At 50.9% G+C, this 14,662-nt stretch overlaps 1 protein-coding gene across 1 annotated transcript in view; it reads left to right on the top strand.

Moving 5' to 3' along the window:
• Positions 1–14,662, top strand: part of atrn (attractin) — a 76,974-nt gene that overhangs the window by 51,894 nt on the left and 10,418 nt on the right. Inside the window, exon 22 of the mRNA XM_030116390.1 lies at positions 6,945–7,052. Within this exon, the coding sequence (XP_029972250.1) occupies positions 6,945–7,052 (108 nt within the window). The remainder of the gene's footprint in view (positions 1–6,944; positions 7,053–14,662) is intronic.

Genomic DNA, 14,662 nt, shown 5'->3' on the forward strand with positions numbered 1-14,662 from the left:
CGGGCGCCGAGTCCCCGGTAAACCTCAGCTCAGTGGTGGGAATGACGGCTGCCGGAGGGAAGGCGGGACGGCTCGCTGCGTCTGCAGCTTCAGGACGGAGCGGCTGTTTCCTCCTGCAGGCGCCGAGTCGACGCTCGACTCCGCTCCGCTCTTCAAACAGTGTTTATTCCTCGGGGTTTATTTTGATCTGTTTCCATTTTTCCCTCCAAACGTCGCCAGACAGCAGACACAGCCGCAGCGTCGGCCTTTTTACGTCTCCGTGGTTCCTGTTGCTTTAATTCTGTGATTAACAAAAAAAAAAAAAAAAGCTTTGATCATGACCGGAAGTCTTTGGTCTGGTCTTTGGTCTTACAGTGTGAAGGGTTCGGGAACAGCCTGAGATGATTTACAGAATTCAAAGTGAAATCAAACGTAGCAGCCTGCTCCTCACTGCGCCGCACAACCTGACTGTTGCTACGGGTGACGGTGACACCCGGCCAATAGAAACACAGCAGGAAGTGACGCAGCAGGAAGTGACGCAGCAGTCACGACAAACGGTTTGTTTCTCAAAGACTGAAGAAAGATGTTCAGCTCGTCCAGATTCAGGGACCAGAACGTGAAACATTAGCATTAGCATTAGCATTAGCATTAGCAGCACCACCTGGACAGCTCCACTGGCCTCATGGATGAAACTGTGTGATGTCTGAGTTCAGAACTTGTCCTCTCCGTCTGGGCCGGTTGTTGGAAACAGGATAAAGGACAAACGTCTCGTCTGAGTTTGTGAAATCCGAGCCGCCCAGTTCTGAATGTAAGAACCAGATTTCCTCCTCGTTCAGACGCCGCTGATTCCCTCCGCTTATTCCTCCTGGACATCGTCCTGATGCATTCTGTGTGTGTGTGTGTGTGCGTGCGTGCGTGCGTGAACACACGGTTTCTTGTCTTCCTGCGTTCCCGAGACGTTTCTAAACCCGGATAATCTTAATTGTGTGGAGATGAGGCGTATAATGAGACTCTGGATCTCTGCCAGCGTCTTGGTTCTGAACATGACGGCCTCCTGCACTGTGTGTGACCCCCATTCCCCACACACACACACACACACACACACACACACACACACACACACACCACCCATCCATCACAGCTGTGCTATAAAGCTGATGATAAGCCGGGACCCTCTGTCAGCCGCTGTTTGATTCTGGTTCATCTCATCACAGGCCTCTTCCCTCCATCCCTCCATCCCTCTCCTCCCCTCTCCTCCCCTCTCCTCTCTTCATGCAGACTTTATTTTAACCTTTGACCCTCCTCAGTTTGCCGTGGTCACACTGAGGTTCATCCAACATCCATCAAACATGCATCTATCCAACATCCAACCATCCAAAGATCCTCCTCCAAACAACCAACAACCATCCAATCATCCATTAACACTGATCCATCAACACCATCCATCCATCCATCCAGCACCCAACCATCAAACATCCATCCATCATCTCTCAACATCCAACCACCCATCAATATCCAACCATCAAACATCGATTCATCAATCCTCTATTTATCCACCAACATCCATCCATCCATCCTCCTCCATTGTAAACTTTATATGTATTTCATGAATTAACTGTCGGAACAAACCAACCCGCCCTTCACCTCGTTCAGCTGTGTAGGAATCAGGCCAGTCTTTAATGAAAAACAGGTCATTATCGGCGTATTGAAGCTGCAGCGTTGCAGAACGATAGAACCTCAGAGAGACGATTCGCACAGATTGAAATGTGAGTCCAGACGCTGGCGCTGACCCGGAATATTAAAGCGACCACGGTGAAGGAAGGGTTGGAACGTGAAGCGCGGCGCTCAGGAAGAATCTGGCGGCGCCGGTCCGACCTGAGCAGCAGACAGATCGGACCCGGGCCGATCGGACGAGGCTGACAGCCGGCCAGCGGAACGAGGATGAAAGAGTCGTCCTTTGTGACGGCGCATCAGAGGAAACCGATGTTTTAAGTGCTTGGTCTGACGGCCGCGCTGCCTCATTTCCAGCTGTTAAACAAACAGCCTCTGTTGTTTTTTCTGTTTTTCGGGTCACAGGAAGTTTCTGTGGCGTCACGCTTTTCACGAAGCCCAAGAAGAGATCAATACGTCTTCATTAATTCAGCTTCTGACAGACGTGATGCAGCAAAGAAGCACAGAACAGGGAGAGGATTCGGTCCGGCGCCGAGCAGATGAAACGAAGCAGATGAACGAACGAGCCAGAAAAATGAAAGACAGAGATGAAGGAAATAATTATAGTCCACTTCAAGGATAAATATCCTCCTGGTGCCGCACACACCTCCCTGGGAGAGGTCGGTGTGTGTGTGTGTTCGTGTGTGTGTGGCAGAGCAGGTTTTTACTGACTTTGTAGGACACTGACACTATAAAACAATCATCCTCACTGTTGGTTTTTTTTTCTTTTAATATTTTTTTATTTTAGGAAAGTCAAACTCTATCTTAGTCAATTTATTTGTTATCAAGGGTTTTTTTTTTCAGAAAAGTCTTTTTTTGTTTGTTTGTTTTGCTTCTCCACAGAGGATCATTTTTGTGTGGAAGACACATGAATAGTCCCGTCTTGTATCTTGAGCAGAATCAGCGGTGTCGTTTCTAAAAAGTCGTTTTTGTTTGATTCTGAACGTCTGTTCTCGTCAGAATCATCCGTTCTCTGCTTCCTGTTTGTGGAACGCCGCCAATGTTTCCAGACAGTTTTGGAACTTGTCCTCAGCTCATGACGTCTTCCTGTCCTGTCGGCTTGATGTTGAGGAGCAGTACCGCCGCCTGCCTGTAGGGGGCGGGGCTAACTGTGTTTTCAGCATCAAAACCATTAAAACGTGGAAACGTGGTCAGATCCGCACTGGAAGCAGAAACTGAGTCGAGTTAAGAAGAAGAGGAGGCTGGATCAGAGTCTCTGTGTCCTTTGTCCTGATTGGTCCAGTCCTCTGTCCTGATTGGTCCTTTCCTCTCTCAACTCACTCATTTCAGTCTTTTCTGGGTTTTTTGTTCCTCGACTCAGTTTTTCTCAGTTTTGACGCTCCTCTCATCTCTGAAGAGTCTTTGTTGGACGTTTCTTCTTCTCGGGTTTGATGGCGTATCGATCGGCCGGCGGACGTCCTGACAGCGTACAGTCGAGAAGAAAGAGAGGAGACGGACAGCAGGAGGCCGAGGACGAGTGCAGCGGCAGGAAGGGAGAGGGCAGACAGCAGAAAGAGGAGAGGATCAAAGAATTCCCTCGTGTTGGTATTCACAGCGTGACGACACCTCCTCCACCTCACCTCCACCCTCGGAGGGGGGTGAGAGAGGGAGGGAGGGAGAGAGAGAGAGAGAGGGCTGAGAGTGAGTTCCCACCGTCAGCATTTCAACACACGCATCAATAAATAAACAGCCGTGTGTGTGTGTGTGTGTCGCTGTAGTGACCCACATACAGCTCTGCTGTGTTTCAGTGTTTTTCATTATCGTCCTTCGTTCTGCTCGTCTTCGTTCTGCTCTGCTCTCCAGCGGCGTTCGGGATAAAGATGGCGGCTCGGCGTCACGTGAGGAGCTGTCCGTCAGCCGGGCGAGCGGACGGCGGCAGGTCGAGCTCAGACGAGCACAGCTTCCCCTTTTAAATGTTCCCACTTCAATCAGAGCGCCTGTTTCCAACAGGAAGTGGAGCCTGTCGGCTCTCCGGACCCGGATGCTCCACCCTCCACTGATTCTGTCCGTTCTAAAGAAAAGGACGGGTGGAGAAAAACGACTTGTGCAGATCAGAGAAATCACAAGAACAAAGTTTATAAATGTTCTAAATCAGGACTGTGAAAGTCTCTTCAGTCCAGGTTCATCCGGACTGGACTGGACCCGACCCGTAAAATAAACTTTAAACTCAAAGTTTTTCTTTATGCAGATGATGAAAATGTCTGTTTTCTCAAAACCAGATCCCCAAAACTGACTCCAGTCTCGACGTAGAGCCAATTTTAATGAAACCTGCTGTAAAATCCAGCCAGATATCTGAAGACCCTGTTGCATTCTGGGTGTTTTTTCAAACTGCCGCTGATGTCATGACTTTGAGACTTGATAGCATCCAGGTCGCTAGCCTTCAGCTCAACATGCAGCAATCTATGAAAACAAATCAAAATGTTCTTTCAATTTTCCTCCTTTTTTCTTGGTTTGGCCGGATTGGAGCATCTTGCGTCCCAGTTTTGGCCCACAGACCTTATGTTTGACACCTCTGCCATAACTTTTTCGCATTGCGTTCTAAACTCATTATGTTGTGTCGAAGCCTGTCGCCATGCTGCGCGTTGCCCCGTCCTGTTGCTCCGCCTCGTTGCTCCGCCTCGTTGCTCTGCCTCGTTGCTGCGCCTCGTTGCCCCGCCTCGTTGCCCCGCCTCGTTGCTCCAGCCCGTCCTCGTTCCGGCCCGTCCTCGTTCCGGCCCGTCCTCGTTCCGGCCCGTCCTCGTTCCGGCCCGTCCTCGTTCCGGCCCGTCCTCGTTTGTTCCCTCGCTAACGAGGCGGCTCCTCATCAGCTGCTTCATTCATACTTAATGCTCCACTATTGTGCATCGCAGCGTTTCTATTTTTAGCTGCTGCCCGGAGTTCTGCTTGTCATGACGGATTTGTTTTAGCTTTTTTCCGTCTTGTTTGATGTGGAAGCTTTTCATAAAACCCATCCAGCGCCGCTCCCTCTCTCCACACACGTTTCCCCTCCTGGATTCTGTTTTATCGCCGCTTCATGTTTCTTTAATTCTCAAAATGTGCTGATGAACTCAGAGCTGCAGAGAAGAGAGAAAGAGACGCGGCGGCTGAGTGAGCTCCTGGAAGCTGATTGGCTGAGAGTGAAGAGGGCCTGTTTCATCAGGCGATCGGTGACCTGCAGCTCCAGTCTGGGGCCTGTTTCGTCATTTCTCTGCTGCTGGGCCGGTGTGTGCTGACGGTGCAGTCTAATGCTCATATATTGATTTTACAGAAGTGCTTTATCTTCCTCATTTCCTCAGCTTTTAACCCGACTCTCTAAATGTTAAAGAGCTGCTCTCAGGAGCGGCGACTCCGGCGGAGAGCGTGGCTCCAGCCGCTCCTGTTCCTTTCCCTTCTTTTTGATTTCTTTCTGGAACAGATTCCTGACATTAAAGCTCTTCAGTGTGAATTCAGACGAACTCGATGCTTTTATTTTGGAATTTTCTCGCTGCGGTTTTCTCACAGCCTCTAATGAAGTTTAAATCACATGACGGCTTCGTTCTGGACTCGTTTCGATTCTCTTGAGAAACGACAGTGAAGTTAATCATCCACGATTCAACCTGAGTCTGACAGTAACAGTTCAGGACGGGACTCTGAGCAAGACTGGGTCCGGGACTGGGTCCGGGACTGGGTCCGGGACTGGGTCCGGGACTGGGTCCGGGACTGGGTCCAGGACTGGGTCCGGGACTGGGTCCGGGACTGGGTCCGGGACTGGGTCCAGGACTGGGTCCGGGACTGGGTCCAGTTGTCATGTCAACAGTCAGAATAACGCTCCTGCTTCTCTTCCAGTAACGAGCAGCATGTTGTTCATGTTCATGTTGTTTGTGTCAAAAACAGAGTTTCGACCCCCCCACACCCCCACACCCCCCCTCGTCTCACTCTGTTTTCTCGCTGCTCTCACTGATTGCAGGTGTTTTTCTTTCAGCTTCTTCACGTCTCTCACTTCACACTGCTTGTTTCTCGGTTCGCACTTTGACAGGCGACACCGCAGGAGCTCCTCCCCCTCCGCCCTCTGGCCTCCACCCCCCTCCCTCCCCCTCACTCCTCCACCTCCTCCCTTCATCATCACCCCCCGCCCCCCCTTGGCCAAGGTCTACATTATAAATCAAGCCTGAAGGGTGTGGGTGTGTGTGTGTGTGTGTGTGTGTGTGTGTGTGTGTGTGTGTGTGTGTTCCTCCAGTAGAGTTTGAGGCTCCGTCTCGGTTCCTCCTGTCATGTGACGGTTTGCGCTGTGGGGGGACTCTTCTCGTTCATCAGCTCTTTGCTCCTCAGGATTTATATTATGGAGCGGGTGGAGCAGGTGGAGTGTGACGGACGTCCAGCGCTGCAGCTGCTTCTTTATCCTCCGTTGCTTTTATTCATTATCTGTTAATTTTAATAGTGAAAACTCTCTAATGCCAGTGAATACTTTATGAAGCTCATCAGTAGCAAAATAAAGTGAGACAGTGAGTGGAGGTGATGATATGAACCGTCAGCTCCACCCGTCCACGTGAGTCAGCTTTATCCACGGTAAGACGCGGACAGGACGGGGATCAAACCGGTGACCTCCGTAGCAGGAGACGCTCAACACGACTCAAGATTCACAATATTCCTGAGAGGTTCTTGATGTTTCTTCGTCAAGCTGAAGTCTGTCTGTGTTCATACACACTGTGGGTTCCTCAGTGAGAATCTAACTTCCTGCTGGCCCCTGCAGTGAGGAGTCTGCATGTTCTTCCTCCAGCTGAAGCGGGTTTTCTGTGTCTCGGTGATTCTGATCCAGTGCAGAGAGCTTCCTGCTTTTCTCCGCCTCCCGATCCGGCCTCCGTCTGAAGGGAAGACGGAGCGGGACTCGGTTCTGCTCCTGCGTTTTGCTTTTCCAGCTCTCACATTTACAGTTCTGGCTCGGCGTCTCTGCCTTCTCATGTCTTATTTATAGCAGCAGTAGCAGAGAAAAGCTCGCGCCTTGCAACAAACGGAGAAGTAAACTTTGAAAGCAGAGCCGCTTCCAGGAAGACGTCTGCCTCGCGAAAATCCAGCCGAACACGGAGGTGGATGGTTTTCCGTAAATGTCTGCTGAGAACATTGAGAGCGGAGAGCACGATTTGTTCATCACATCCGCTGTAGTCTGCAAGAAGCTTGAAATCTGTAAAAAAGTTCTGGCCGTGTTTGACTCCGCCCTCCCCGGTGGATCGCCACCTGGAGCAGAACCTGGAGGATCGGTCTTCGCCGTCGCTGACCTTCACTCTTCTTCTCTTTCCCAGCAACTCCTGAGAGAGATGCAGCAGATGGCGAGTCGGCCGTTCGCCACCATCAACGTGGCCTTGGAGACGGACGAGGAGCCGCCGGACCTGATCGGCGGGAACGTCAAGGTGAGCGTGACCTTTGCTTAGAGGGGGCGGGGCGGGGGGAGGCGGGCTCGGAGGACGAGTGAAGCTCCGTCTGTTGCTCTGGAGGGATGGACGCTCAAAGTAATCCCCTCGACGCCTGGAGGCCTCAGAGTACCCCCGGGGGGTCTGTGAGGGGGTTTCAGAGGGGGTACTGTACCCTCTGGGGGTCTCTAATCATTCTTTCAAGGGGTTTCTGCTAAAAGTTCCACTGCACTGAATGAAAAGCAGAGTACTTCTAAAGTTAAATATACAAAGTAAATAAAATAAGTTGAATATGACTGGACGCACACATTGAGCGCCTTGCATGGCAGCCGCCTCTGCTGGAGTGTGTGAATGTGTGTGTGCGAATGGGTGAATGTGATGATGCAGTGTAGAGAGCGCTCTAGAACAAGGAGAACAATCTGTCCAGGAGGCGTCGTCCTGAGGCCCTGGTCACACCACGTTGTGGACGAAATGCAACTTTCTGGGAACTGTGGTCCTGGTCCTTGTCCCAGTCCTGGTTCTGGTCCCGGTCCTGACACTGGTACTGTGCTCCACAGCCAGTATATAGCCAGTGAACAGCTATTGTGCCTCGTGGAGGAGTCAGTCTTGGGGAGGAGTCAGCGTCACAGACATTCTGGGTTGGTGGTGTTTTGAGTTCTGTTGACATTTCCGGTTTAGAAAATCTTCTTCTGTCCCCCCAGAAGTCAAAACTCATATTTTACTCAGTAGTTTCCACTGTTGCTCCAGCTGTCCAGCGCTGTGGCGTCCCGCTGCAGGAGTCACGCCCCACATGTTGAAAAGCGCTGCTTCGCACGGTGTGTTTCCAGTCTGGGGGTTCTGATTGGTCTGTGCTGGTTTGACGAGTTTTCATTGATCCAGAGCCGGAGCTCTCCAGAGGGGAGCCGGTCTGCTGCTCCCTGATGAGGGTCAGTACAGGACCGACGGAGTACCGATGTCAGCACCGATGAAAGACGGCACATTTTCCCCGTTTGGTCTGGTTACTGAGGCTCGGCGGGGAAACGGCGACGAACGCCGTGAACCCAGAGTTAACGACTCGCCGGTCGAAGGAGGAAGAAGAGCTTGGTTCAACATGGAGAAAAACAGTAAACTAATCGCCGCCTACTCGCTGCGGAAATGCTCGCCGGCGTGAAAATGAGGAGCGCCGGGGGACGGTAATGAAGCCGTGATTCATCTCAGACAACAGGCTGGCTGCGGAGCGTCTGCTGCAGGAGCCCGCTTCAGTCCGCCGTCCTTCTCTCAACGTGGAGGAAATCTGCAGTTTGAGAGTTTAGTCACTGTCATCCCGGCTCTGTCGGAGGTCAAAGTTCAGCCGATTGAAAAAGTCAAACCAGAAAAACAGAAACACACTTCTTTTTTTTTAACTTGTTTAAGCTGAATCCTTTGGAATATTCAGAGTGTTTTAATAACTGTAGCAGCTGTTCATTTGTGGTGAAACATTTCTGTCACTCTCTGCTGAAAGGAATCGCTCCAGTCAATCAAACTTTCCTCAGAGAGACTGAAGCTGACGAGTTTCTTCTAGTGATCGAACCGGTTGGAACCTTTTAAATCATTCATCAGTGGAAACTGAAGCCGTTTTTAATGTCGCAGGAACTCTTGAAGACGCAGAGTGTCAGCTGGTAAATCAGCCTCCTCCTGTTTGCCTCGCAGTACCAGTTTGTGCCACAAGGTGGTGCACAGATTCAAATAAAAGCAGAACAGAGTATTAATGTTGTACTTGACTCGATAAACCCTGTCCTCGACCAGGAGCTCATTTATTGCCATGTTTTAAATGTGAATATTCAGATATTGGACGTATTTCCTGGTGCGCGGTGCTGATTGGCTGCAGGCTGACGTTTACAGAAGCTGCTGCAGGAAACAAACTCGTTTCCACGTCAAGAGTCTGAAGATGCTGGAATTCCAGCAGTCTGTGAGGTCTCATCCTGCAGAATCTGCTCGGATTCGAGGTTCTCTGGTCGGAACGATCAGACCAGGCACAGAGCAGGTTCTGTCACATGACCTTTGACCCTGTTTCTGTGGTGGAGTGTTGAAGCAGGAGGAGGGAAACTGTTTTCTAAAAGAGCAGCAGATCTTCAGACACTTCTCCACCTTTCTTTTTACAATCCTTCCGATTTGCTCTCTGTGGACTTTTCCCTCATCGTCCTACTTTTTACTTTCCTCTGTGAAGTTTTTCTTCTCTCTTCTTCTTTCTCCTCCTTTTATTTCATCCTCATCTTATCTTGTTTCGTTTTTCATCTTTCTTTCTTCCTTTGTTTTTTTCGAGTTTCATCTCTTCTTTCTCTTCTCTCTTTCTGTTTTTCTCTCTTTTTATTTTCTCCTCTGGTTTTTCTCCTCTCGTTTTATCTTTTCTCCTCTCCCAGCCTCACTTTTCCTCCTCCTCTCTCGTTTCGCTCTCCTGATGCCTCCTTCTCTTCTTCATGTCCACTCTGCTCATTTTTATCTCTTTCTTCCATTCTTCCTCACTCCTCTTCCTCCGCTTTGATTTTTCTCTCCGTTCAGTTTCATTCCTTTTCTTCTGCTTTCTTTTTCTCTTTCCTTATTTTCACTTTATGCTTGTTTTGTATTACTTTTCCTTCCCTGTTTTCTTGTTTTCCTCTGTGTGTGTGTGTGTGTGTGTGTGTGTCCACATGTTGGTGTAAAAATTAAAGATACAGATTGCTCTTGTATCCCCCCCCCCCCCCCCTCCTCCACCCCCCAGGAGGAGCAGCCTGAGAGCAGAGATCCAATTTAGATCTGGGCTGAGCGCCTCTCCTCTCCTCTCGCCAGTCGCCGGGTTTCCTCTATGCTATCTGGCTCCTGCTCGGATGGAGCGGCTCGCAGCTCCTTCCTCCTCTTGTTTCCCTGCAGTTTTTTATCAGGAGGCTACAGTGGAGCATTAAGGCGAGCGATGGCGGCGCCCGGCCGGCCGCACATCATTACTGTGGTTTATAGGCTGGATGGGAAGTCCGGAGATCTATTCACAGGCGGGCGATTGCCTGCGTGACGCCGCCTTCATTCACAGATACCAGCGATGCTGAACACGCGAGGCGGGAACCGAGCGAGGAACCAGCCTTCCTGTCATATCTGGCACGCCGCAGCATTATCACCTGCACTTAAGGTGCATTCTGGGATTGATTTTCACGCCTCCCTTCAACTTTCATTACTTTTAACTCCGTGTTCAGAAACTTTACAGGCGAGAGGAAAGTAGCAGTGCTCCCCCGTAATTATCAATTCACTCTATGTGCTCGAGAAATACTAATCTTTAAAAAAAAAAACATCCCGTCGTGTTTTCTTTCAAACGTTCTCCGTCATAAAAAGACATTTTCTTGTCATTTTTGTGGACAAATAACCCAATTAATTCCTCCTGCCCATCTGGAGGGAGGTGGTTTGTCTGTCATCGCGCTGAAGTGTTTTCGCTGCAGCCTCTCTCTGGTGTCACCTGCAGATCCGCCGGTGACTCACGGCGCATGAATAATTTTCTCCTGGACCAAACAAACAGAATCCGGCTGAAAAACAAGAAAAACAAGAGAAATGACATTTCTGTGCAGCTGGAGGCTCACAGGGACGAGACACACCTGAACGGGCACGAGGCAAAGGGTTTCTGGGAAAAATAACCAGCCAGGATCTGCTGCAGTGGATCGTATTGGTCCTGGGATCTACTGCAGTGAATCTCATTGGTCTTGGGATCTACTGTGGTGGATCTTATTGCTCATTGGATCCACTGTGTGGATCTTATTGATCATGGGATCTACTGTGGTGGGTCTTATTGTTCATGTGATCTGCTGCTGTGGATATTATTGGTCCTGGGATCTACTGTGGTGGACCATATTGGCCCTTGGATCTACTGTGGTGGATCTTATTGATCATTGGATCCACTGTGTGGATCTTATTGATCATGGGATCTACTGTGGTGGATCTTATTGTTCATGTGATCTGCAGCGGATATTATTGGTCATGTTGATCCTGGGATCTACTGTGGTGTGTCATATTGGCCCTGGAATCTACTGTGGTGGATCCCATCTATCCTTTGATCTACTGTGGTGGATCGTATTGATCATTGGATCCACTGTGTGGATCTTATTGATAATGGGATCTACTGTGGTGGATCTTATTGGTCCTGGGATCTACTGTGGTGGATCTTATTGATCCTGTGATCTCCTGTAGTTTGTCTTACTGGTCCAGGGATCTACTGCAGTCAATCTAATTGATCACAGGATATGCTGCAGTGGATCTTGTTGACCATGGGATCTACTGTGGCAGGTTTTATTAATCCTGGGATGTACAGCGGTGAATCTCATTGGTCCTGGGATCTACTGAGGTGGATCTTATGGGTCTTGAGATCTGCTGCAGTGGATAATATTGATCATGGGATCTACTGCAGTCGATCTTATTGATCCTGAGAACTGCTCCAGTGGATCTTATTGATCCTGGAATCTACTGTAGTCGCTGTCACTGCTCTGAGTTGCTCCCATGGGAGCCACTGGAACCACGTCCACTGTGACCCTCCAGCCCTGTTCCAGCTGTTCCTTCCAGCCGTGGTTCTTCTCATTCTGTCCTGTTAGAGCTGGAGTTGCTGTCGGCTGCTGCTGCCTCTTCTGCCCCTGCTGGTCTCTTCTGTCCCTGCTGGTCTCTTCTGTCCCTGCTGGTCTCTTCTGTCCCTGCCGGTCTCTTCTGCCCCTGCCGGTCTCTTCTGTCCCTGCTGATCTCTTCTGTCCCTGCTGGTCTCTTCTGTCCCTGCTGGTCTCTTCTGCCCCTGCTGGTCTCTTCTGTCCCTGCTGGTCTCTTCTGCCCCTGCTGGTCTTTTCTGTCCCTGCTGGTCTCTTCTGTCCCTGCCGGTCTCTTCTGCCCCTGCCGGTCTCTTCTGTCCCTGCCGATCTCTTCTGTCCCTGCTGGTCTCTTCTGTCCCTGCTGGTCTCTTCTGCCCCTGCTGGTCTCTTCTGTCCCTGCTGGTCTCTTCTGCCCCTGCTGGTCTTTTCTGTCCCTGCTGGTCTCTTCTGCCCCTGCTGGTCTCTTCTGCCTCTGCTGGTCTCTTCTGCCCCTGCTGGTCTCTTCTGCCCCTGCTGGTCTTTTCTGTCCCTGCTGGTCTCTTCTGCCCCTGCTGGTCTCTTGTGAAGCTGCAGCTGTTTGTCAGTCTGGAAGCTGAATTCCCACCGGACCTCAGACCTGTTGTTGTCAGACTCCTTCAGGATTCTGGATCTTTCAGTCCGTTGTGGTTACAGAGCTTTCTCTACATTATTCCTGCTTCTTGGTCGTGTCTCTCTGCTTGGACGCTGACCCTGCTTGAGTCCTGCAGTCTGCTGCTCCGTGCTGGACCGTCTCTGGAGCGTCTTTACACAACCTGCACCTCGGACCTGATCACATGAAACCAACCAGCCGTCTGATGGCTTCTGGACCTCGTTCTAGATTATATCGTTCTCGGTGCCAAACGCCTGTGAGCGTCTGCCAGACCCCCACAGGAAGTGGTCTGAGTGACGACGCTTGGATACGCGTTGGTGCTTTTCCCTCTGGTCTGCAGGGCTCAAGTGTGCTGCAGGCTCTGTGGTGGGGGGGTGGGGGGGGTCGTCTTCTCACATCTCCAGCCTGCTCTCATTTAACTTCTTCCAGATTCCAAACAAAATTTAATTTTAAGTAAAGTAAAAGTCTCCTGAACTTATTTGTCTTTATTTTCTGCAGCCTTCAGTGTAAACAAGCTGCAATATGGAGAGTCTGTCTTCACAGGCGGCGAAATGTTTTCTGAGCAAACAGGAACCAAGAGTCCAACGTGGGAATGCCCCAACGTGTGTGTGTGTGTGTGTGTGTGTGTGCGTGTGCGTGTGCGTGTGTGTGTGTGCGTGTGCGTGTGCGTGTGTGTGTGCGTGTGTGTGTGTGTGTGCGCGCCCTTCCATCCTGCATGCTGGGCTAATTACCGGAGGTAATTTAAGCGAACCTTTGGTTGCTCTGCCTGGCCGGTCCAGATAACTCTCCTGAGTGGTGATGGTGGTGGTGGGGGGGTGGAGGGTTGAGCGGTGGTGGTGGAGGGGGGGTGGAGGGGTTGAGCGGTGGTGGAGGGGGGGTGGAGCGGCAGGGGGGGTGGAGGAGCCGTAAAACAAAAGCATCTGCTGGGAATGTTATTAACACGCAGCTTCTGAAGACGACCACAGGAGGCGACGCTGCCTTCAGGGAACATCTGAGGCCAGGAAAACGGAGGACTTTCAAAGGAGGATGATTGAATTTCTTTAAGGTGTTGCATTTTGTTTTCCTGTATTTTCACAAATGAAACGGCGGGAGTGTGCTGGGGGAGATAAGTGGCGAGTGTGTTGTCTCCCTGGGAGACTCCAGACCCGGACGCCGCCGCTCCAGCTCCTTCTGTGAAGTCTGAAATTGTGGTTGTCCGTCGGTTCCGGTTCTGCGTTCAGATGATGAAACCAGGCCTGAGGAGGCGGTCCTGCACCGCATCCTGCATCGGCCGCTTCTTGTCCGGCCGCTCGCCGCCTCCGCCGCCACACGCTGCCGTTCTGGAGGCAGCGCAGTGGAATCTGAAGCTGCCCGTCTTTCTCGTCTCCCTCCTGGAGTCCAGGTGTGCTCCGGTTATCGCCGTCTCTCCTCTTCATTCTGCTGTAAACACACTGGATGAGGAACATTTGGCCCGAGGCACAAACAGAGCTGCAGACCGCAGCCTCCTGGCAAGGCCAGAATAATTGTTTCATCTCGTCTCCCACGGCGGGACGGAGCGGCCGAATTAGCCGAGCGTGATATTGCACCACCTAATGTGGGATTGGAACGCCTGTCAGTATTTTTTAAGTCCCATTTCTCAGCAACGCCACGTCAGCTGAATGTAATGGTTTTCTGGTCTTGAGAACGGGGAGCGCTGGCGGGGAAACGGAGCGCCTCCGCTGCCCCGCGCCGCTATTGGCTCGTCGTGGACGTCGAGGTCTCGCGGCCCTTCGAGGACGCGCTGCTGGAATCAGATGAAAAATTAAAGGTTTTCTCGCCGCTTCGTCCGTCGTGTCTTGACGTGTGTCCAGAGAGAATTCTGGGCTCCGTCCCGCTGAGTCCTCGGCCAAAAAACAACAGCTTGGATTCAAACGTTTCTGGCCGGAAAAACTCACGATTGACCAGAATTCAAAGAGGAAAAATCCTCGTAATTAAATCCATGTTGTTTGTTTGTAACTGATGCAGGAGTTCAGCGAAGCGTCCGCCGTCTTCTGTCCCCCCGTCCCGATCAACCGCAAACAGAGATGATTCTTTACAGTCCGTCTCTAAATCATCTGATCCAGGCGGCTCCTTTAAAGTCTTTCAGTCACTGATTTATTTTAAAACAGCATTTCAAACTCGTTCTTTCTTCATCGTGTCTTTCGTCTTCGCCGCCTGCTGCAAACCGTCTTTTAGTGTTTGTCTCATGAATCAGAGGAGCCGGTCCTTCTGAACCATCGAGGCGGAGCCTGGTCCAGCCGGCATGGCGTCCAAGATCAGCTGTTCTGACAGGAAGGACAGAGACCTACGGAGTCCTGACCTGCTCTGGTCTGGACATCTTCCTAGTCTTGACGTCTTCTTGGTCCTGATGTCTTCTTGGTCCAGACATCTTTCTAGTCATCATGTCTTCTCGGTCTTGTCGTCTTCATGCTCTTGACGTC

This window comes from Salarias fasciatus, chromosome 19 (assembly GCF_902148845.1).
Source record: "Salarias fasciatus chromosome 19, fSalaFa1.1, whole genome shotgun sequence".
NCBI classification, from domain to species: Eukaryota; Metazoa; Chordata; class Actinopteri; order Blenniiformes; family Blenniidae; genus Salarias; species Salarias fasciatus.